Source organism: Mytilus trossulus, chromosome 1, assembly GCF_036588685.1.
Source record: "Mytilus trossulus isolate FHL-02 chromosome 1, PNRI_Mtr1.1.1.hap1, whole genome shotgun sequence".
Classification (NCBI taxonomy): domain Eukaryota; kingdom Metazoa; phylum Mollusca; class Bivalvia; order Mytilida; family Mytilidae; genus Mytilus; species Mytilus trossulus.
Window position 1 is genome coordinate 4647544 of NC_086373.1, and position 24775 is coordinate 4672318.

A 24775-nucleotide genomic window follows, 5' to 3' on the forward strand; every position below is an offset into this window, starting at 1 on the left:
TCCTGGTACTTTTGATTACTATTATAGATGCCTCTTTAACCTCAAGTTTTGAGCATATAGATTCTTTATGTTTGCAAATGACAAACAAACAAACAATGTTTCAATTAATTTTTTAACATATAATGATGGAACTTGTCACACTAAGAACAGTCAAAGGTTTTATGTTTCTCACATACTTATTTGTTAAAGAAAATGCACATATATATACAAATGTATTGACATTATAACAAACAATATTTGAGTTAAAACATTTATTTAAATAAAAGCTAGGATTTCAACAAAATACAAAAATGTAAATTTGTAAAAAAAAATCAATAAGGATTTTAGCATTATGCAATAATGTAAATAAGTAAAAAACAACAAGAAATTGATAATGACATAAGTCTATGGAATGTATAGTAATGGATATATATCGAAACTATCACCATCTCCGCATTAATGTATGGTTTGCACTTACTTGAAATAATGCAATCTCCAATGGTCAAGAATTTCATTCAATTTTTATTCAATAGCAAAAGTCATTAATTTCTTTTCTTTATATATTGCATATTTGTAACGGCATATTAAGAATAAAGATATGTAACCTTTCAAATTGTGACTTGTTATAATTACATTCTAATATTTACAACATTGAAATTTTACAACATGAAAGAAAATAAAATAGAAAACCAGGCTGAATATTAAGATTCCTTATAAAAAATGATGTTTTTTCTTCTTCAGATACACACTTTATTTTTTTCACCTAACATATTTTATTCAAACTTATTTTTTTCCCAAGGTTTTAGTTTATCTGAATATATATGATATTATATATCATTATTCTATGTCTATACGACAACTAATATGTATTATGGTGCACTAATAGTACCATTGATATCAAAGATGAAAAAAAATATATATGCTCATATGAATTTTTAGTGTCATGATATTCTTCACTTAGAATTTTGACATTGCTTTTATCTAGCACTTCAGATCATGAATTTACATAATATAAAATTAAATATGGCACTTTCACTACAAATGTGTATACAAAAAAACTATACATATAATGAGTATAAACACAATAAAATACAATGTTTACTCTCTATTTGCACATACTATAGTCCAGTTTTATGACCCAATAACAAGTATATTGTTTTATGACCAAATAACAAGTATATTGTTTTATCACCCAATAACAAGTATATTGTTTTATGACCAAATAACAAGTATATTGTTTTATCACCCAATAACAAGTATATTGTTTTATGACCCAGAAATACGCATTATATAATATGTAATCTCAATAAAAAATAGTGGACACACTGAAAGTGAAATGTCTGACCTGTGGTTCTCATATCATATAATCATCATGATTGAATATAATGTTGAGTCTGTAATATGAAGCTTTCAATACAAGTATCACATAAACTTAATAGTATAGATAATCAGTGCAAATGAGGTCAAGGTCAGATAAACCCTTCTACAGAAATGGCCACCTTACAATTAAATTATGCACCAAATACAGTTTAAAAAAATATAAACCATGCAATCAATTTAATTCTTTAAACAGAGATAACCCTGTAAATTTAACATGGCTCAAAAGAACTATGAAAAATAAAGGCAACAGCAAGTGAACCATGAAAGACAGTAGACCTAACAAACATTCCATACACAAAATACATTTGCCCTTAAGGTTGAAGTATCTATGATATAAATTTGACAAGACAACTTGAACTTGCTCACTGATCAATGAAATGAGTTCATTTCTGCTACCACTTTATCATAATCCTATGTCACACATTCTGCAACCTTTGATGCATGCAAGACAAACACTAAAATTACTATTAAATAGCATATAACTTATGTTATGTACTATAACATTTTTACATGACATGCTACAGTTTAGTTGTGAACAACCCACTTGCAATAATATAACATGGCAAATTACCATTGCCTTTTGTTTTGAGTATCATGTATTAACATTGTTTCAAGTTTGATTGATGGACTGATTGGTAATTGCTTTATGCCACATCATTTAAGTTTAATAATCATGTTCAGGTGATTGAGAAAACCAAATTTGCTTGTAAAGTTTTCCTATTTTCCTTTTTTTCATAAATTTTAATTAAAATTCTTTTTTTTATCTTCGGACATGAAAGAAGACCTTGGACCAAACTTTAAATTTGACTTCTATAGTTTATGTGATGTGCTTCTAAGGAATGTCAAACACCAATAAAATATCCAATTTTTACATATAAAACTTTTTTTTAGCACACAGTGTGTATAAATGTGTAATTATGGATTTGAATGTGGATAATTCGACTACAGTGCAATATAGGAACTGAATAAATATTACACAAGAAAAATGTGTCATTGTGTTATATTTTTTTGATTAATTGATTATAACTTCCAAGGCAATTCCCAATATGCTGTTTCTTTACGAGCTGAGCTTTTGAAATTTTAGTTGGAATGCTTAAGAAATGTCTTATCTTTGTCTCCAAACACAGTTTAAATCTAAAATAAATATCTTCCTAACAATCATTGTTTAGTTCTGTAAACCTGTCATTTTGAAAGTCCACGCCCATTTACATGGAACAGTTTTCACAGACAGGGGTGGTATCTGTATATTGATGCCTTTCCCACCAGCCCCTGCTGTCCACATTAACTTGTCAGGATATCCCAACATGGTGACAGTTGTATCACTAGATGTTATAGGTGCTCCAAGTTTTACCAAGTTATTGTCCGGCCATTCCAGAAGTATAGAATAAACATCAGTTTCTGTAGCTCCCTTCTTCATTGTATACCTAGAAAAAATGTTTTGATTATTGTATATAATTTGAATTTTAAAGACAACAAATACTACCGGTACTATGGTAACACGATGCAAGTTGATGTCTATAAAAACATTACATACAGAAATAACAAAAAACACCTCTGAATGTTTGTCTCAAAATTTCCATTGTCACATTTTAGCCATTGTAAGAGCAGATTTTGAGATTTAATAGGTAAAAGGCATATATACAATTTCTCCAGAAAAGTGTGAGTTCCTATGTGTAGAGTCTTGCTGAGATATTTGTTTACTCAAGTGATCAACTGTATATGGTTGATTCTACATCAGTAAACAATTTCTACATACCACACATTTTTAACTACAGTGTCATTCTGATGGACCCAGGGTCTAGTTCCATAGATCCCATCTCCATTTACACGTAGCCATTGTCCCATCCTACGGAGTCTTTCTTGATATAGAGGACTTATTGTTCCGTATTTTGTAGGACCAACACTCATCAGCATATTACCTCCACAGCTAAATACAGATATTGGAATATATTGTACATAAATTTATACTTATTGGAACTAAATGAGATATGTAATGGGCAAATGAAGTAATCAAAATGATTGTGCAAATAAAGAGGTCATTATATCAGTAAATACACAAAAAGAGAAAAATATTTTCAAAATTGTCTTCTGGATGCTGTCAGTAAATCAGGAAAATAATATGTCCAGTTTCTTAAAATTCCAATAATATTAGACAAAGTTATGGGACTAAAACACCTTAACCTAACTGTTGACAATGTCAGCAAATCTGTCAACAGAACATAATATTGTGGTGCTTTTACCACTGTTATCTAACAAGAAACACTGTTTTCTAACAGGAATAAAATATTTGGACTTTATACTAGCATGAAAACATTTAAGGATGCGTAAGTGCTTAATTTATTACCTGACAGTAGAAATAAGCTGAGATAGAAGCTGCTCTATTGTTAGGAAATCTTCAATCCTAGCATTTCTGCGGAATCCCCAGGAAAATTTGTCTATTGTCATAGCATTCTCCCATTTGTGTTTCTGCAACTTGCCTTTTAAAAATCATAAAATACAAATATATTTAGTTTTCAAATAAACCCATTATTCTTATTCTTCTAAAAGTGAAACTGGAAGTTGAACAATGACTGCTATTCTTCTTTGATCACCTTCCATGTAAATAATTTTTCAGCTGTTTAAATAAACAGTTTCAATTTCATTCAATTATCTTGGAATAGTACTGTGGATTTATTATTATTCGTTGGATACCAATTTTCCTGGTTTTCGTGAGTAGAAATCAAAATGTTCAACAAATTACACATTTTATATAGCTTTGTATACAGAGATTGGCAAAACCAGGGCAGGTAATCAAATACTCACAAAAAAGTAGATTTTCCTCAATCCACGAAAATTGATACCAATTAAGAAAATAAATGAATCCACAGTAAATGAAAACAAGAGGCAGAAGATACCAAGGCACATTCAAAACTACAAAGTTGAGGAGTAATTCACAATGCCATGGCAAAATAAGGGGAAAAAAGATAAGAAAAAAAACAAAACAAACAAAGCTTCAAAATGCTATATTGAAAACTAAAGAAAATAAGCATATAACACATTAATATTGTATATACCTGGATTATATCTATCAGTACATGAAAAAAATCCACCATGTTTACAGGGACATCCATGTCCCCATCTGTCATTGACCACTATAGTATCTTTAACTGGGCTGCAAAAAGGAACAAGAGTGCACACGCTGAAATGTCTCGCCTTCTGTACTAATCATTGATATTATGTTGATAGTCCTAAATATAAAGCTTTATTACAACTGTCACATAAACTTAACATTAATTAAGATAACAAAACAAAGACCAATGAACCTTGAAATGAGGTCAAGGTCAGATGAGCCATGCCAGGCAGACATGTACAGCTAACAATGCTTCTATGCAACATATATAGTTGACCTATTACTTATAGTTGAAGAAAAATAGACCAAAACACAAAAACTTAACACTGTGCAATGAACCGTGAAAATGAGGTCACGGTCAAATAAAACCTGCGCAACTGACATAAAGATAATAAAATATTTCCATACACCAAATATAGTTGACCTATGGCATACAGTATTAGATAAAAAGACCAAAACTCAAAAACTTAACTTTGACCACTGTACCATGAAAATGAGGTCAAGGTCACATGACATCTGCCTGCTAGACATGTACACCTTACAATCATCCCATACAACAAATATAGTAGACCTGTTGCATTTAGTATGAGAAAAACACACCAAAACACAAAAACTTAACTGTAACCACTGAACCATGAAAATGAGGTCAAGGTCAGATGACACCTGCCAGTTGGACATGTACACCTTACAGTCCTTCCATACACCGAATATACTAGCCCTATTGCTTATAGTATCTGAGATATGGACTTGACCACCAAAACTTAACCTTGTTCACTGATCCATGAAATGAGGTCGAGGTCAAGTGAAAACTGTCTGACAGACATGAGGACCTTGCAAGGTACGCACATATCAAATTTAGTTATCTTATTACTTATAATAAGAGAGAATTCAACATTACAAAAAATCTGAACTTTTTTTTAAGTGGTCACTGAACCATGAAAATGAGGTCAAGGACATTGGACATGTGACTGACAGAAACTTCGTTACATGAGGCATATATATACAAAGTATGCTGCATCCAGTTCTTCCACCTTCTAAAATATAAAGCTTTTAAGAAGTGAGCTAAGGCCGCCACCACTGCTGGATCACTATCCCTATGTCGAGCTTTCTGCAACAAAAGTGAAATTTACACAGGTCCAAAGTACCAACCAAATAACAAGGATGCAGATATAACCTATAACCAGTGATGTGTGAAAATTTTGGACAACAACTGTCATATTTCTGACTTGCATTGGTTAATGGAAGTCTTACAGAAACATTTTATTGTAATTAAAATAATCTTTATGGGTAAACCTGCTGGTAAAATTTTAGTTTATCCAATGATACATGTAAATAAAGGAAACAGTAGTGTATCACTGTTCAAAATTCATAAATTGTTTATTTAACAAATGTTTATTTTCAATTGTTAGTGGTGACATATGCATAACTGATAAACTGATTAAGAATTCCTCATAAAATTATTTAAATAAAGGAGAGATACCATAGGGGCAATATAATTCTGAAAAAAATATGAACTAACTTCATTGTCAAAATGGATGCTAAACAAAGTCTTAAACAAATGATTTTTAACTTTTAATTTAATTTAAATCCTGGTCCAGTAGTTATGAGATTTCTACCAGATTTTTTGTGATTAACAAAATAACTGTACTACAAAAATTCAGATTACTTTAAAAACTTGAACAATAGTGACATACTATTCTATAGTTATTCTCATAATTGAAGTGAATACCGACCTTTCATTATATAGCCAAGCCAGGAAGTTGGTTGAATTCCAGTAGGTATCATTAGCCTCCCAGTCTCCATCAGACCAAATAACTTCAGGCTGGTATGCATTCACTAGCTCATATAATTCAGGCATAGTCTTAGTCTGAAAAAAATTAAATATCATATACTGTTTCTGGTACTTATGTTATAGATAATGCATAGTTTAAGGTTTTTCTTGTCGTAGAACACTTTTCTTGTCGTAGAACACACCGAGGGGTGTCAGGATTGATCAATTGAACAATCCTGACACCCCGAGGTGTGTACTACGACAAGAAAAACCTTAAAGTATGCATTATCTGACTTATATACCGTCAAAAAATATTAATTTTATAAAGATTTGTAAAATTTAGTATCCTTTTTTACCGACAACACTAAAGTGGGATATTCCTTTCTAATGCGTTCAGGTTTTAATATGCCCTGCGGCTCATTTAAAATGTGAAATAAAACTCACTAGATAAAATAGATATAAACCTTTTAAAAATTGTTATCCATACACAATAAAAATATTACTGTAACTGCATGAAGTAAGACACAAATGTATTGTTACCATCCGATAACGGTGTATGACACATACAAGACATATTGTAAGTTATTTATTGTACCACTTAGCTTATAGAAAGGGGGGAGGGGGTATGTTTTTTTTCTCTATTTGTTATGTTATTTCTATCGTGGAAAAGTTGTTATTTATTTAACCATTTTACTTGAATCGATCGAAAAATTCAGAAAGATTGTCTTTCGAATAGTAATACATTTTATTAAAAGATAATCAGGATAAATATACCCTCCGCACCTGACGCTTTCGTGAGTTACGTAAATGTTATTCAATTGAATATAAGATTATTTTATTAGTTGATCATTTGATAGAGTAAAATGTATATACATATATTTTAAAAAGATAAGAACTGACATGAAGACGAATATGGATACATGTAGGTCACAGTATGATTTCCTATTCAGTGTGTATCGTTCTGAACATGCATGAAATATTTGCCACTGGACGTTAAGCAAGTAACCAAAAAACAATCAACCTATTCAGTTTGACTCAATAAGATTTTCAAAATCTTACACACGAATATGTTAAATCTGGATTTATTTTATGAAAGTGTACATTAAAATTCATCTGACATATATGATAATGTTTCTTTATTATAGCGATAAATCAACAAAAACTTCAATTTATTTGTTTCTATAAAAATTAAATTGCGAGACTACAATGCCGGTTTCTTTTACATCTATGATCATTGAACTTTAGAAAATATATTTCCAAATCGACAACAAAAAACTATTAGACAAATAAAATTTTGAAGTAAATCATAGATTGCATGTTTATAAAGGAAAATAATGACCTTACACAGGTCATTATTTTATGCCTTGGAGCATAGACCATTGAAACATGGTATTGTCCGGGTTGATTCTGAAAAAGAATGACCTGACGTTCTGAAAGAAAATAACTCAATATAGGTATATAAAGCATATTCATATTTGTCTCATATGCTTTCATCTCCTTTTAACTTAATCTAATGCATTTGTTATTTTTTAGTTGATGATTTTAGTACAATTGTGAATACAATTATTGTACTAAAAGCAAACATTTCAGGCACAGCTGACATTAGAAGGCACACAGCCTGACTGTTATGAAATTTTGGCAATGTTTGGTAAGGAAATGAACATACATATTTTAATTAAAAAATGTAGTTTGATTTCCTAAACTTTTGACTTGAAGTTTGATTATAAGGGAGTGTTATTTGAGAAATAGAATGCTGCAGGGTTTTTCTTCTGAACCCCCCCCCCCCAAGCTAAACAATCAATAAATGAAATATTTATATACTTAACAGATAAATAAATTCATAAATATAAAAAAAAATATACAGAGGATCTATTTTAGTATTATACATGTTAATGTATGCATGCATTGGTTCAAATAGAAATTAGTTTCTAATACCCTGACAAAGTCTTGTTTCTTGAATCCTGAATCTTTATCGTTCAAATATACTGGATTAAACCATTCAAACATTGAGTGATATAGTCCAAACTTCATCTGTGTTTTAGCTCTCACTGCTGCTGCTAACTCACCTGTAACAAAAATCTCACATTGTAATTGTGTACATGTACATTATATACAATACTTTATTTTACTTTTAGTATACACAATACTTTATATTACTTTTAGTATACACAATACAAGTAAAGAAAAAACCTTAGGCTCAGGTATATATTCAAACAAGGAAAAGCTGGCAAAATCATTAATATTGAACTTTACCCACATTTGTTATCCATAACAACTTATTTTAAATAAAATTTTAAAATATAAGCACCAGTTGCAATATTTTCAATTTATACACATGCAGAAACAACACAAAGTGCCATTTCTCAATCAATAACCATAACTCATAGAAGGCAAATGTGAAATTGCTTTAATATTAACGAAACTTGACCTCCACTTCATTATCAACAAAAATTTCAAAATCAGATTGGGTGAAAGACAATTGTGTTCAGCCAATGATTACTTAATACATATGTACATGTAGTACAGTACGAGTTAAAAACGAAAAATACCAAATAATGGATGCCATCATGGATTTAAAAAATTTCCTCAAACTGAAATGTGACAAATTGCTCTTGTATAAAGTGTACAAATTGGCTCAATGTAAAGAACCAAAATAATTCAAAAAGTATAGAGTTTATTTCTTAAATCTCCAGTTGCATCCAGTGCAAATTCAACTTTTAACAAAAATTCACGAATTATATAGTAACAATTACCAAATATCTAAAGCACCATATACAAATGTAATATGTAAATAAGACAAGATAAAGAAACAAAGAATAGAAATTTAAAAAACTTTTTTCTTGAAATTTTCTAATTATATCAATCACATAAATCATTCATATATTATGTGCATTCCATGACCCTGGAAATTTTCTAAACTATTGTTATACATGTTGAAGACTGTGTGTTGATCTCTACTAACTAAATTTTATTGCAAGGTGGTTCATTGACATCTACGTACACAGACTTCATCCTACATCGATACCTAATCATAGTACATAGTGTTAAAAAAAAATCTTACCAACAAGATCTCTGTTAGGACCAGTAGCATTAGAATTCCAGTTAAAGGAATACTTAGATGGCCACATAGTGTAACCTTCATGATGTTTGCTGCTCAATACAACATATCTATAATATAAAAGCAATGAATTCAAATCAACCTAGAAACATACATGTATATACATGTACATGTACCACATCTTCTTATTTTGATTTTTATCTAGAATGTGCAATGCACATTTGATTTGAATGTTAATTATCAAAATGATGAGCTAACCCACAGTAAAAAAACCATTTAGAGATGGATTTATCAATTTTATAATACATAAATGATTTACAAGGTACAAAAAATGTATCAATATAACAACAGATGAAGTACATGTTCACTAAGTCATCAGTAAGTAAGGTAAACGCTCTTATTGGCCATTTGAGACACTGACCTATAAATGTACTGCACTACAGACACTGACAGAGAATTGAACTAGTGGGCGGGTCATGATAGACACATATTTTAAACTAGATACCTTAATGATGATGGTGGACAAGTTTGGTTGAATTTGGCCCAATAGTTTCAGAGGAGAAGATTTTTGTAAAAGTTAACTATGACCATGATGACAGACGACAATGAATATACGGGCCAGGTGAGCTAAAAAGTAATTGTTGGATGACATCAGTTATTCATTGGTCACTAAATATCAACCTTGAGTCTCACAGGTTCACAAACTGGGATATATTTACATCAGGCATCATTAATCAGAGAGTTTTTAAGTTTAATCAGAGAGTTTTTTAGTTGGGCACCAATCATTTTGCCAATGTAGCCGAAGATCATCATCAATATTCTTCTTACAAAATCGGCTTTATCTCGACAGGAACTCAACTGAGCTATAGAAGATCTTCCGTAGCTAAACGGATTAGGGCTTACTAAGTATATACCACATTTACTAGGTCTATTTAGTAAGGGAAGCATTCCCATCACATCTGGTTACACCCTGTTCATTGTTCATGTAGTATTCTTACTTTGCACCAGAATCCTGAAACATTTCAGCCCATTCCTCTGGAACAAAAAACTCTGTTGTGAACATAGCTGCAAAATCTGCATAAGTAAAATCTGGACGGTAGTTTTTCTGCATGTAATCTACAACAGCCGGCATCTTTTGCCCTTTCCATTGCCACCAAAACCACTCAGACGAAAAAGCTGGTACTGAATATATACCCCAGTTAACAAATACACCAAACTTAGCTTCATCATACCATCCTGGAAGTGGTCTTGCATCTAAAGATTCCCATGTTGGGTCGTATTTCAATGAATTAACAATCGAAAACAGCAAAACAAAACAAACCAGGTAAGTGGCCATTTTGTTTTCACGTGATGAAAACAAAGACCATGTCACATGATATGTAAACTCAGGTACTGTATGCAGTTCAGAGGCTGCACTGAAAGTCATATAATAAGAGGGTCATGTCAAAAGATATTGTACAAATAATTTGAAACATATGAACAACGCAGATTTATAATTTGATTATAAATATGCCGTGGCAGAGATTTTTTTTGTGAACAGCTGAACTTTTCCTACCACTTTACCCGCACACCACAAAGGAGTCAATAGCAGTATGCCACAACGGACCTCAAACATATATCGAGTTCACCGAAATGAGGCAAATGCACAAATCTGCATTTTTTGCATTTTTTGTCGATCTTGTTAAAAGACCTTCTTTGCATGGATCATTTCACAAATAGCTTATATCACAAGCACTTGTATCTGAATATATATCCTTTACAGTATAACCTAATATGAGGTCGGTATAGGGGTACCTTCATAACATATATAAACGGTAAAAATTTGCCAAATGACATTTTTGGTGTATGACCATAAAATGGAATTCTTTCTTTTAGAGGATAATGGCATCGACTGATTTTGACAAAAATGACGGTAATGATAAGTATTTGAGACCTCTGACAAAATTACAATAAGGATATTTTCACAAATCACAATAAAACTATAACAATTTGACGCTAACCATAGCCGAACATGACTGTTTGACACCTGAAGTCAAAGGGCATTACTACCCTCTAATATAACACAATTTAGATGGAAATGGGGAATATGTCAAAGAGACAACCTATTTCTGTTTTCAGAATCATAGCAGTCTTTCCAAGTAGCTAGGTAACCTTAATTCTGTAAATTATTGTCCAGTTCTCATGTACCACTGACTTTGGGAGTAAAGCTGTTCTACCATATCCTGCTTACTAATAAAATCATTTATAATAATGTAAGACATTGACTTGTATTTCAGTTATACAAAAAAGTTCTGAAAACAACAGTGTTGAAATAGAAAGAAAATGGGTTTAAAAACATGGCTAGCTGTGATTATTGTCATCATAAGTGTGATATTTATTATGTATCCAGAACCAGACTTGACTCCTAAGGTGATAGCATGGAAAGAAGGAGGGAAGTATTTTCAATACAAAGGCTACCAGATATTTTACAGGGGTAATAACACTTATTGGCCTTTTGTTCAGTTGAAAACTTGATTATTTCAAAGAAGTATATCCAAAATGTACAGTAGATGCAAAATTGCCGCCAATCCTCCTGTGCCCAATCTAGATTGATTGTAAATTTTATATCTCTTATATTTTTTTAAAAGTGAATGTTACCTCAGAAATATAAACTTATTATCTGACTTTGAATAACAAGAATTTTTTTATTTGAATTTATAAGAAAATGGACAGGGATATGTGTGAAAACTCCTTTGAAAATAGAACAAAGTAGCTAGAAATCCAAGTAAATTTGTTCTAACTATAAAAAACAACATCAAGCAAGCTGTGAGGGATGATTGTTTGTAATTGGATTGTATAATACATGTAGTGCATAAGCCTAATTTAAAAGAATTTAGAAATATTTGCAACAATGTCTAAAAAAAGGGAGATAATTCATCCTTTTTCATGTGCTTTGATAAAAAATATTTTGATAATATTCATATTTTAGTGTTAGGTTATCTTAATTCTCAATATAAATAGAAGGCTTTCCTTCCAATTTGGAAATGTTTTATTGTTTATGAGCACATTCCATTAATTTAGCCAATCATTAGTTATATTTATATACAATGTTGTTTTTTTTAACTTTTAATCTTTTTGACATCCAACGATAGACATCTAAATTCAGGATGATTATGCAACAGAAACTATGCAGATATTGTAAATAATATTGTTTGATTTATTATTATTATTACCCAAAAGTCAGTTCAATTCTCTGTAATGGAAACAAAAAGTAAAAGTACTGAATTACTGAATACTCACAACAGATTAATCTAATTATCTTGTTCATAAAAAAAATATTATATCTTAAGATTTTGATATTGTTAATTTTATGAATTGATGAAAAATATGTTTTTTTGTGTGATCGTAAAATATGGGAATCTTAAGAAAATATTGATTTATAATGATTTATACAAGTCATGTACTTTTTTCAGTGGAAGATGGAGTGTCAAAGGATGGGAGTACCTTACTTTGTCTCCATGGTTATCCTACATCTAGTTACGATTGGATAAAGGTACCTTTAAACATTTGTCTGTCAAACATTTGATTATAATTTGATATCTACAAATCAGTCATCTTGACTTTTAGAAAATAAGAAGAAGTTGGTATTATTACCAATGCAATTTAGACAACCCTCCTCCCGGAACTAAATAAAATACAAGTTAGCATATAAAGGTCACTGTATGATCTTCTTACTTTTTCCTGACTAAACATTCCATAACTTGGTCCACTAAACTGATTTGTGTGAAGTGGACATAAAAATTTCTATATACAGAATATTTTTTTCTTGTTGAAGAACTTTTACTAAGGTTAATCAATCAGTTCACACAAAAAAAGAGTAAAAAAAGGACCAAGATCAATAGTTGCAGAGCTTGCAAAATTCCATTAGCCTTGACCTTTTGTAAAAGGTATATGAAGTTTTAAGACCTCATTTACATTGATCAAGGTGGATCATTGGTAATGTTCATCTTATTTCAGACTGTTTCTCAAAAGACTTTTCAACATAGATTCAATCATAATCAGTAAAGCAGATGAGATATTTCAGTGTATATGTCATGAACAAAATGAGACCTTCCATTGATAGACACACCCTGTTACCTTATGCACAATCTTTCATGGTTCAAATGTAGAACTAAGGGTAAACCACTTTCTAAGTAACACATTTAAAACATGATATTACTGATGGGGCATCCGTGTAATATGGACACATTCTAGATTTACCATGTATTATAAGAGTTATGGTGGTATATCCTGTTTCTAAAGTGAAATTTATAACTTTATAAACAGTCTATATTTGTTAGAATTTTCATGCAAAATAAATCAATATGTAAACTCTAATTTCAGATATTGGATGGTCTTAAAGAACAATTTTCCAAAGTCATCATGTATGACTACATTGGATTTGGTTTTAGTGATAAACCTGTAAGTATATCATTGTGGTTAAAAGTTGTAATACATGTATTCACTAATAAATAAACTTGGTGTATTTACTGTCTTCTGATTGGTTAAAAATATTACTTTTATTTTCAATGCTGTCAATTTTTATGGGGACAAGCCCACTCTGATGTTGTGTATTCATACGCTAACATGTGTGAACGTTGTTATTTGTTATTAAATTTAGATAGTATAATAAAAGTTCTTTGAGCCTTATTTTTGATAGAAATTTATCTATAATGAATGGCAAAAAAATATGAACCATAAAATTAATTTTATATAAATTTTTGAACTTTTGATTTTCAGGATAACCATACATATACTATAATGGAACAGGCAGATATAGGAGAGAGAATCCTAAAGGAACTTAAGGTCAATAAAGTTCATATCTTAGCACATGACTATGGAGATACAGTTGCATTAGAATTACTAGCAAGGTATATACATATAAGGTCAAAGGTGCTAAATTTGCATAAAATTATTTAAAATTTGAGGCTCCTTAAACTCAGGGAAACTGCTCAACTATATTTTTATTTTATTTAAAGATGCCATGTGCTAAAGAGAATTAAAATTATCAACCAAAATGCACCGTTTCTTTAGTATAAGCTTTCAGTTCACGACTCTTAATTTAAAAAAAAAAATTGTATGGGGAGATAACTCAAGATAATTTTTAAATATAATAGATGAGAAATAGTAATCCTGCAGTTTGTTAATTTTCCAAAAGTATTAGATGTAAGCTATCATCTCTTACTTTATTTTAAAATTCTATCTTTTTAGTTTTATATCTTTTAACAGAATTGTGTTTATCTACCATACTTTTTCCTGGAAACTGAAAATTTTCACAATTTGAAAGCAAACCTGTACATATAGTCATATAACTTTTATAACAGTTTTTAAAATTTCATTATATCTTTTAATATTGATAAGGAAAACACTCTGATCATAATAAGGTTAAAGCTATCTTATACACCAATAGAAACTTACTCTCAGTTTGTTGTAGATACATTGTGCAAATTAATTGGTAGAGGGGAGACAACTCCGTTTAGCATATCTGCGATCTTGGAAATTATAGTCTTTCCATGTAGTTTAAACATATGCATTGATCCAAATGGAAATTCGATCAGACATAAAGTTATTAGATCTTCTGCAAGTATTTGCTTGTGCTTTAACAGAAAATTTAAGTTTTTTAAAGTTTTTGTTTTGGGTATTATAATATATTTAATTCCTCAGTGGTTTTTGATGGTTTAATTGACTTAAATATTTTTTTTCACAAATGACATGGGTCAAAGATAAAAAAAAAAAAAAAACATTAATTGGAAAAAACAATTAATTTGATTACATTTGTTATGTTGAAGACCTCTATTTTCACAAATCAAATTGAATTAGTGACATGTTTTTCATTTGGTACTACATGTATTGTCAAGTTTTATTAGCTCAAGTTCAGCAGTTTGATACAATGACTAGAATGTTAATATAAAGATGCACCTAATTTTACAAAAAGTAATGGTAGGACATGTCATGGGAATACAGCTCTCTTTTTGTTACCTATATATTTAATTTTAGATACAATAATAAAGAAAACAAAGACAGAATTCCCGAAATACAGTCACTTTGTCTGTCTAATGGAGGTAATGAAAAGTTATGTTTAATCAAGATATCATGATTATTTTTTTATTTATGGCTTCTTATTTCTCAAAGATTTCAAAGACATGCACCTTTGTGGATATGTGATTTCAGGTTTTGAACTTCCTTAAAACATTTAAATTTGTATTTCAACAGTCCCATAAAATCCACAAAAAAATGGAAACTGAAGAAATTCTGTGGATTCATTATTATTCATTGCATACCAATTTTCATGGGTTTCGTGGGTAAAGATGAACCATGAATTCAACTGTTCAAAGAATATCATATTTTCAATAGGCTTTGTATACAGAGATCATCAAAATAACGAAATCTTAAATCCATGAATAGGCAAGCTTTAAGCGATCCACAAAAATTGATACCCACAAAAATAAATGAATCCACAGTATAAGGGATCTGCAGAATTTAAATGATTAATAATTTTTTTCTTTACATCAAATGATTAATATTAAAATATTATTTAAGAAAGAGATGTTTAATGTTTTTCCCCAAATAAAAAGATTTTTTGCTGAATATTATATTTACAATCATTGCAAACTTCAAGAAATTTTGATTATTTATAATAGCCAAATACCCTTAGAAAATTGAGTCAGGGGGAAACATTCTTTAGAAGAAACATTTTCCAGAAAATAAATGATCATTATTACTTATAATGTATTATAATTTCCAGTTTGGTGTATATTTCTTATATATATATTTTACTTTTAAGGTATCTTTCCAGAAACTAATTCCCCTAGACCCGTTCAGAAAGTAAGTACATTGTTTAATTAACACTAATTTTTTATCATAATAATGATTTATGTACTTTTAAAGAAGAAGAATAATAAGTTGTTAAGTAGAGGAGTATCTCCTCTTCAAATTTGTACAATTAAAATAAACTTATATACCTTTTATAGCTGACTATGCGGTATGGGCTTTGCTCATTGTTGAAGGCCGTACGGTGACCTATAGTTGTTAATGTTTGTGTCATTTTGGTCTTTTGTGGATATTTGTGTCATTGGCAATCATACCACATCTTCTTTTTTTATATTATCCATGTTCTCCACTGACAACATGGTGTTTCTATATTTTTAGTTACTTTTGAATCCTTATGCTGGACCAATAGCCTCAAGACTTATGTTCTTCTTTATATTTAAAAAAACGTGAGTTAATCTTTAATATGATAATATACATATCTCAAAGTACTGTAAATTCAAAAGTTATTGCATTTTTATATTTATGCTAATGATCATAATCAGTGATTGGATGAGTATTGCAGTAACAAGAACTCTTAATCTGATATCTGTATGCAAATATTCCTGAAATGACAACAGTAAACTTATACTTACACTAAGGTGTAAATTGTGTGCCTTTCGGGAACAACCCTCTAACTGCAAGGATGGGTTATATTTTTTATCTTAAAAAAAATATTCTGATCCACCAATTTGATGGAGAAAAAAAATTATTCTGATCAAGCAGATGACAAAAAGATTCTGAATTCAGATTTCACATTACTTATAATGTTAAATTAAAAAAAAAAATCATTGATAGTGTCAAAAAACTAAAAATGTTCATGCTTTGTGTGAAAAAAAAATCCTACTCTGACAAAAAACCATACCCTCCTCCCCCATTAAAGTTAAAAGGTTGATTCATTAATGGGTTGAAATAACTGTATTTTTCTTTACAGGTGACATTAAGAGACTAATTGACAGTAACACTCTGGATATGTATATCCTGTGGTAATTTTGAAGCAATACTTGCAAACCATTCTCATATAAAGTAATCATCCTTACATTTTTTTTACTTTTTTAGCTTTGGTGAGATATTTGGACCCGAAACAGTTCCTATAGAAGATGACTTGTGGGACTTCTTTGTGATTATAATGCACAAAAATGGTCATGTTATTAGTCACAGGTAATAACAGTTTTCATAGACTTGATGATGGTAAAAGATTGTTTTTCCTTTTAAAGTATTTGTAATTTTTATGTCTTGTATTTTTGCAATGAAAAGTCGTTATTTATATTTTTTGCACATTTGGATCAAATTGTACCATGTATAAATTTTTACAAAAATCTTGTCAAAGATATTCATGAAATGCATCTTTCACCTTAAAGTATGAATTTGAAGAGCAAGAAGATAACAACAAATTCCAATAGTATTTTTTATTTTATTTATGTGTTTTTCTAGATTAATGCAATATATTACCCAAAGAACAGAGTTCAAGGACAGATGGGTTGGTGCCTTAAAAAATACACCAGTTAAAGGTATGAGTAAAAAATTAGTGTATATTAATCCTTGATATTATGTATCTGCTGTTCTTTTCTAAGAGCTAAACCACTTTGAAGTAGCAGCTTGAATTCATAAAGAGTTATAGACCATGATTGCTAGAAAAATAATCTTTGTTTGTTATAAGAGGCACTTTGATTCAATTTTCAGTCTAATCAAAAAATTTTGGAAATAGCGTTCAAAAAATATTTTTAACCGTCCAATTCAAATGACTGGGTGCCTGTTTACAAAATGTTTGGAACATAAAACATCTGGTTATCAACCTCACCATTATAAAGACAGTAAGACAGTATGACTTTAAGTCTTCAATATGTAAAGTTCAATGATGATGCACATGTAATGGCATTTAATATTTAATATGTTCTTTACATTAATTTAATGATTATTATTAAACCACTTCTAATGTGTCAAGATAAGAAATTAAAAAAAAAATGTTTGACAGGTTAAAGTTCTATTAAAAAAGTAGGATTCCTGATATGAAAGGGAGATACTCATGGTATTACTTTACATTGCCATTATATTTCAGTTTTCTTCCTTTTGATTTTTTGGTTTAACAATAAAAAACCCACTCAGAAACAAACATTTAATGACTTGTTTTATAAACCACTCAGAAACAAACATTTAATGACTTGTTTTATAAACCACTCAGAAACAAACATTTAATGACTTGTTTTATAAACACTCAGAAACAAACATTTAATGACTTGTTTTATAAACCACTCAGAAACAAACATTTAATGACTTGTTTTATAAAAACAAATGAAAGGAACAATTCACAAGTCAATATTAATGGAAAGAATTTCAGAAAAAAAATCAAACAAAATATTTATATGAAATTATAATAATAATTGAAGTCATACCATTTTTGTACTAGTTTAAACAAAAAAGTTCTTTCCTGCACAAACTAAATTTGCAAAAATAAGCTTCAATGTTTGTAAAGCTTTTAAGCAACAATCTTTCTAATGTATTTGTATTTTTCAGTTCATATGATTTATGGCCCTGCAGATCCAGTTAATCCAGATACTTTTATTGACTTCTACAAGTAAGTATTTATATGTTTTTCTGAGACTTTAAATGATCATATAATATATAACTATTTGGAAATTGGGTATGATCGCAAAAATAGAACCACTACATGAATAAAATAATAAATAAATAATTATTTTATTATAGTGTCACATATTTGATCAGACAATATATATATATACAACAAATCATAATACAAACAGAGATCAAATATCCAGCCTTAGAATAGACTTATGAGACACTTTTTAAAAAACACAACAGACAACTGTACATTTGTATAAAAAATAAAATGAACATTTCTTTATAAAATTCAAAAATAATTACTGGTTTATCACATTAAGTAAACTGCTTTTAAAATATTTACATGGCTTTCAACAATGTAAAAAAAAAAATTTTGTTTTGTGTGGAAAGATGTGCCTTTTTTAGCTGACTATACAGAATTTGTTTTTTCTGATTGTTGAAGGCCTTATGCTAGGGATGACTGTAATTGCTTGCATCCACTTCATTTGAACTTTGGTGGATAGTTGTCTCATTGGCAATCATACCACATCTCCTTTTTTTTTTATACTGTATGGAAATCAACTTTTGTGCCGTTTAAACCATAACTGATTTATAGCTTGAATGAAGATTTATATACCTTATTCATTATGTATATAAAGTGATTTTGAAAAGAACCTGATATAGGCATTTGCAATGCTATTTAAAAGTTATAAGTTAGTTCCATACAAGTAAATAGAAATAGAAGCACAAACACTTAAGGACACAAAGCACCAATGAATGAGTACATGTGTAGCTGAAAGTAAGTTCAAAGCCAATTACATTTTACAAATACTGTTATATTATTTTTCCCAAACAAAAATATCAATCAAGACACATATAATGAATTTAATGTCAAGATGTCATAAACAGTCTGATAAACACATGATTCTGCCAATGACAAATTTTTTACAATATATAAGTATCAGCAATGTAGGAATAAACAAGTTTATAACTGTATGACAATATTTATTGAGTTATGGTATAATCTATTGATACCAAAAGAAATTTTAATTCTGATGGAAAACATTCTGACATTGTACAAAAGTTTCTTCTGGAGTTGATAATTATTTTTAAATTATGTGTTTAACCCTCAAATATGATAAATGCATTCAATATAAAATGCATTGTTCATTACCTAATATAAAGTTAAACGTTTTATTTTTTCAGGAAATTAGTACCACAGCATAGTATTTCTGTTCTTGACCGTAAGATAGGTCATTATCCACAATGGGAGACTCCTACAGCATTTATTGAAGCTTATTCAACATTTATTATAAAAACCAAGTCATGACTACCCTGATCATTTCTGTGGGTAAAATGATGAGATGGTGTTAAAAACTTTTGTGCCAAAATGATGCAGCAATATTTTAAATATATGCATTCAAACATTGGACTGTGATATTAATTAGTTTTTTTATATTTCATAATAAAGTGATAAAGTATATCTATTTGTTTTTACTGTTCTTCCATCAATAAAATCTACTTTATCTTGGCCTAAAAAATTGTAAGGTGAACATGGACATCTGACAATGGTCAACTTAACTTGACCTCTTTTCACAGTTACCAATATTGGTATTTTTGCCTACATGCTAGTTTCTCATTCAGTTTTACTATAGACTGATAATAATAATAAAAAAAAAGGATAATAGATATTACCAAAATAATTTGAGCAGTACAAAATGTGCATACCAATTACAAACATTAGACTTCCCAACTATAATTGGTGTACAACATGCCATGCCAGATAGCTGGATTTTGTGCACAAATTGTGTTAAAACAGGTTTAAGGATTAGTCTTATTTCGATTCAATCAAGAATGACCAATATAGATGCAAATATATTGTACAAGGAAGGGATAATCATAATTGTAAAAACAAAACTTTTTGTGAAATTTGTTACTTTTGGAGGGCATGTTATGCATGAAACAACTCTCATGGGAACCAAATGTACATTTTGCAGCCTCATGTGAGGAGTTTCTTGTGAAGAATGTAAAGAAGGTAGCAGTAACCTTGAAATTCATGTTCTGCTAAAAAAAAAGTCAATTGGAATCAAAGAGAGTCTCTGGTGGTCAACAGATGATGTTCTCTCACTAAATAATTCAAAGTTTGATTTTATCTCATTGAAGTTGAAAAAAGGATACCACAAAATCAGTCTAATCTGCCTCCTATTTTGGCTATTACATCAAAAAACTGAAAATGAGGATCAGTTTTCAACAAAGGTTTAAGAGAAAGGGGATGATTTGATCTTCCAAATTGTTAACTTTCCTTTTTTATGAAGCAACATTCCAGCATCACTCACCTGCAAAGGAAAATATATCTCATTGGAATCTTTGGTAGTCCGTAGACTCCTTGCATATTTTTCATGCCCCTTGAAATGCAAATTTCTGGATCAGCCCATGCTTACTCACTTCAGAGACTGAATAAAATTCAAAGATCAGCAGCAGGATGGAGAATTACTTGATACACATGATGTCATATTCCAGAGCTTGTGTTTTCTTACATGATGTCCATCATAGAGGGTTGCTGCTTAATAAGGATGCAATTAAATCAAGGACTGATGGGATCCACTAGATATATACCTATGAAATCACCAGTTGGTTGACTGTTCAGTATGGAATATCTCCATACAGAGCAACTGTGTTTTAGAAGGGTTCATGTTGCTAATTCTTTAGTTTTGTAGTTAGTGTTTTTTGGATTTGACGGTCTAAAAATCGTCTTTTTTTACATTTTAACAAAGGATTGAAGGTATTATCCCTTTAAAAAAGTTAAAGAGGCCATCACAGGTCATAGAAACTCTGTGCGATCATCCCTCTGTGTGGTCGTGCCCTCAATGACACAATTAATTCCTGTCGGAGTTTTATACAGTGTTCTTTTGTGAAGTTTTAAGTTAAATGAAATATTCAATATATTTTTTTTTGTGTTATTAAAATCATTCAATCTTCATCTAGTTTGTGATTTGAACTCCTCTTATTTACAGTCGTCATTAAAATTCATGAACTACTTGCCACTGGCCTGCCAGTAAACAGTTAATCACAGTGACAAATTTTCGTTAAATTTAATATATATGTTCTTTCTTTTCTTTGGAAACGTAATTTGAGTAGAATGAAACGAAAAAGTTAACATGCAATAATGAATTCCACGGTTTTGATATGTGTTACTGGTCGTTACTTATAAAAAGTATGTTGAATGTATTACCGGATAGTGCAATATTACTTACTAATGGTGTTATTGTCTTTTTGAAAGTATTGCCATGGTTTTATTGGTGTTTTTTTTATTTCAATTTTATCTACCCTTGTTCATTTTTTTCTTTTAAAAGTTCAATACTATTTTACTACTTTAAATTTTAAACGTACATATTTTTTCTTATAATGTATAAAGCTTCATTGTGATATTGAAGATTACAAACTTTTGACGGCATTCATTGATTTTTTTTTTAATTTTTTCTTTATTTACGCTTTTAATTCTTCTTAATACAAAATCTATCATTACGTGAACATTTTTCATACCCCGGTACATTTTTTACTTTGTGTCATGATTGCAATCTACGTAATGATTTAAAAATCTTTTAGATCTAACATATTCAATCAAAGGCATTGATTGGCAATTAATTATATAATTAACAAAAGCTTTGCAAGGTGGACCAAGAGTTGAACTCTGCTTACATTGCTTGAGTAATGAGCTGAGCACGATTCCCAATTAGCGACCGAAATCACTTATTGTCAATTCAAAAATTTAATATAAAAAAATCACAATATTTAAAATTCAACATAAAACATTCAGATAGTTGAACCTGACAGACAGAAATCACAGAAACAACAACAATGCTATCCAAAAGATTATTCGACACAGATTGTGACTTTGATTCCATCTCAGCCTCTGTATCAACTCTGAGTTTTGATTCTACTCCAGTAAAGGCTAATGACATTATGTCTGTGATGACTCCAAACATCAAACGAAGTCGGTTTCCTGATGATGACGAGGATTCTGGTCTCGGTATGGATGATCATATTACTTTAACACCAAGCTTGACGAAATCTGCAAAGAGACAGCGTACAGAAAATGACAATTCAACATGTTCAAAAAGACCAAAACTTTGTACCGATATAAAAGATGTGGTAACAAAACTTGAGGAGAACGACGACTTCATTGCCGATGGTAGTAGATTACATACTTTACCAACTATTACTGGAAAGCATTCTGATTTGAAAAGCATCACTCCACAGACACTTGCTGATGTTGTTAACGGGGAATACGATGACGTCATCAGTGACTACAAGATCATCGACTGCCGATATCCGTATGAATTTGAAGGAGGGCATGTCAGAGGAGCAGAAAATATGTATTTGCACGAGACCATTTTAACTCTGCTTCAGCAACCAACCAAAGATAAACAGATCATCATCTTCCACTGTGAGTTTTCGTCCGAAAGAGGTCCAAAAATGTTACGATTCCTGAGAAGCAAAGACAGAGAACTGAATAAAGAAAACTATCCATCACTGAACTTTCCTGAAGTTTATTTACTAGATAGTGGTTACAAGGCATTCTTCAACGAACAAGCAGATCTCTGTGATCCAGTCAGCTATCGACCAATGCTTCATTCTGACCACTCAGAAGATTTGCGCCATTTCCGTGTCAAGTCAAAATCATGGACAGCTGGAGAAAAACGAAGATATGCCAGGAAAGCTATGAGATTTTAGAACTGTGATAAACTGGTGAATTAGAAATAGTGCTATGAATAATCTGTGATACAATACTGTCTGTGCTTTGTTTTATTTAAACCGTGTTTTATGGTTCTTGTTATTTATATACACATATTATTTATATATTAAAGGTTATCTATATAATATATTTATCTGTTTCATTTTTTTCCTAACAAGTGTGGACACAGATCAGTGTGGATAGTAAGTAATAGTCATGGTTCTTTGGGACTTACATACTAAAAGTGTAAAATACAACACGTAATATAATATAACAGGAATTACACGACTAAGCGAATTTTTGATTGAATTATTCGGCTAAACTACAATGAATATTTAGTACATAGTGTTCACCACCCTAGTATCATTTATGCATTTTCTTTAATTAGCTAGTCTGGAGATTTGTGAGAAAAGGTTTTTAAATGTTTTCTATTATGTTTCTATAACAGCCATATTGGATATCTGATGGACAAAGACACCTCAAAATAAGTAGTATCATTTAGTCAATATTCTGTAAGGTTTAAATGTACGAGGTGGTTTCAGATATACAAAAAGTAAAATCACAAAAATTCCGAACTTAGAGGAAAATCAATTCGGAAAGTCCATAATGACATGGCAAAATTAAAATACAAAAAGCATTCAAAACGAATGGACAAGAACTGCCATATTCCTGACTTGGTACAGGCATTTTCAAATGTAGAAAATGGTGGATTAAACCTGGTTCTAAGCGCTAACCCTCTCACTTTGATGACAGTCTCATCAAATTCCGTTATATTTACAATGATGCGTTAACTAAACAGACACAATAAATAAAATAGTCACAATATGGGAACAGCAGTCATCATCGTGTAACAATTTATAAAGGAAAGTTTAACACAAAAATATTTATCTACAAACACATTCATTGATTTGCGTGTCTGACGTCAGAAAATTTTAAACTTCACATATATTTGTCGTTAAATGTACATACAAACAATTTTTAAAATGTCACATAGGCAAAGTTAGCATACAGGGTTAAAAAATCAAAAGTATGCAAGAAAATTTCAGAAATAGACCGAGATTTAAAATAGTCCAAAAGTTATATATAGAATTTATAAGAATCCACAAATAACTGATTCCACTACGCGCTTGAATGATTTTGACGTTTATGGTTCAACGCATTTTGTAATTCATAATAGAAATATATCATAATGACATGAAATAGAACAATATCGTAGTGACGGGATCTTATAAAGTACAGAGTCACGTTATAAGAACCAAAGAAACACAAAAAGTTGCATATACAAAACACACCACCAAAAAATGAAAGACAATACAAATACATTGACGGGATGTATAAGTACCGAGCCACGTCAAATAT

General features: G+C 30.2%; 3 protein-coding genes across 4 annotated transcripts; 2 read left to right on the forward strand and 1 right to left on the reverse strand.

The window, feature by feature from the left end:
• Positions 1-236: 236 nt before the first annotated feature.
• LOC134712788 (alpha-L-fucosidase-like) lies at positions 237-10860 on the reverse strand. Its single transcript, XM_063574659.1, has 8 exons — positions 10296-10860; positions 9301-9407; positions 8175-8305; positions 6202-6335; positions 4413-4510; positions 3704-3836; positions 3116-3286; positions 237-2783 (listed from the first exon to the last, which is right to left on the reverse strand). Exons 1-8 carry the CDS (start codon positions 10721-10723, stop codon positions 2525-2527), a joined length of 1461 nt encoding a protein of 486 aa, XP_063430729.1. The 5' UTR covers positions 10724-10860; the 3' UTR covers positions 237-2524.
• Positions 10652-20154, forward strand: LOC134712799 (mesoderm-specific transcript protein-like). 2 transcript variants are annotated; one of them, XM_063574687.1, is made up of 12 exons: positions 10652-10686; positions 11574-11770; positions 12750-12829; positions 13660-13737; positions 14056-14186; positions 15313-15377; positions 16100-16140; positions 16465-16532; positions 17182-17283; positions 17557-17633; positions 18637-18697; positions 19888-20154. In XM_063574687.1, the coding sequence occupies exons 2-12, from the start codon at positions 11620-11622 to the stop codon at positions 20009-20011; spliced, it is 978 nt and encodes a 325-aa protein (XP_063430757.1). In that variant the 5' UTR covers positions 10652-10686; positions 11574-11619; the 3' UTR covers positions 20012-20154. The 2 variants fall into 2 exon arrangements, with proteins under 2 accessions (XP_063430757.1, XP_063430763.1); XM_063574693.1 differs by lacking the exon at positions 10652-10686 and adding an exon at positions 10730-10752.
• Positions 20155-22467: 2313 nt separating this feature from the next.
• LOC134712808 (M-phase inducer phosphatase-like) lies at positions 22468-23515 on the forward strand. The gene has a single exon (XM_063574705.1). The coding sequence runs from the start codon at positions 22540-22542 to the stop codon at positions 23413-23415; it is 876 nt and encodes a 291-aa protein (XP_063430775.1). The 5' UTR covers positions 22468-22539; the 3' UTR covers positions 23416-23515.
• The last annotated feature ends 1260 nt before the right edge of the window (positions 23516-24775 follow it).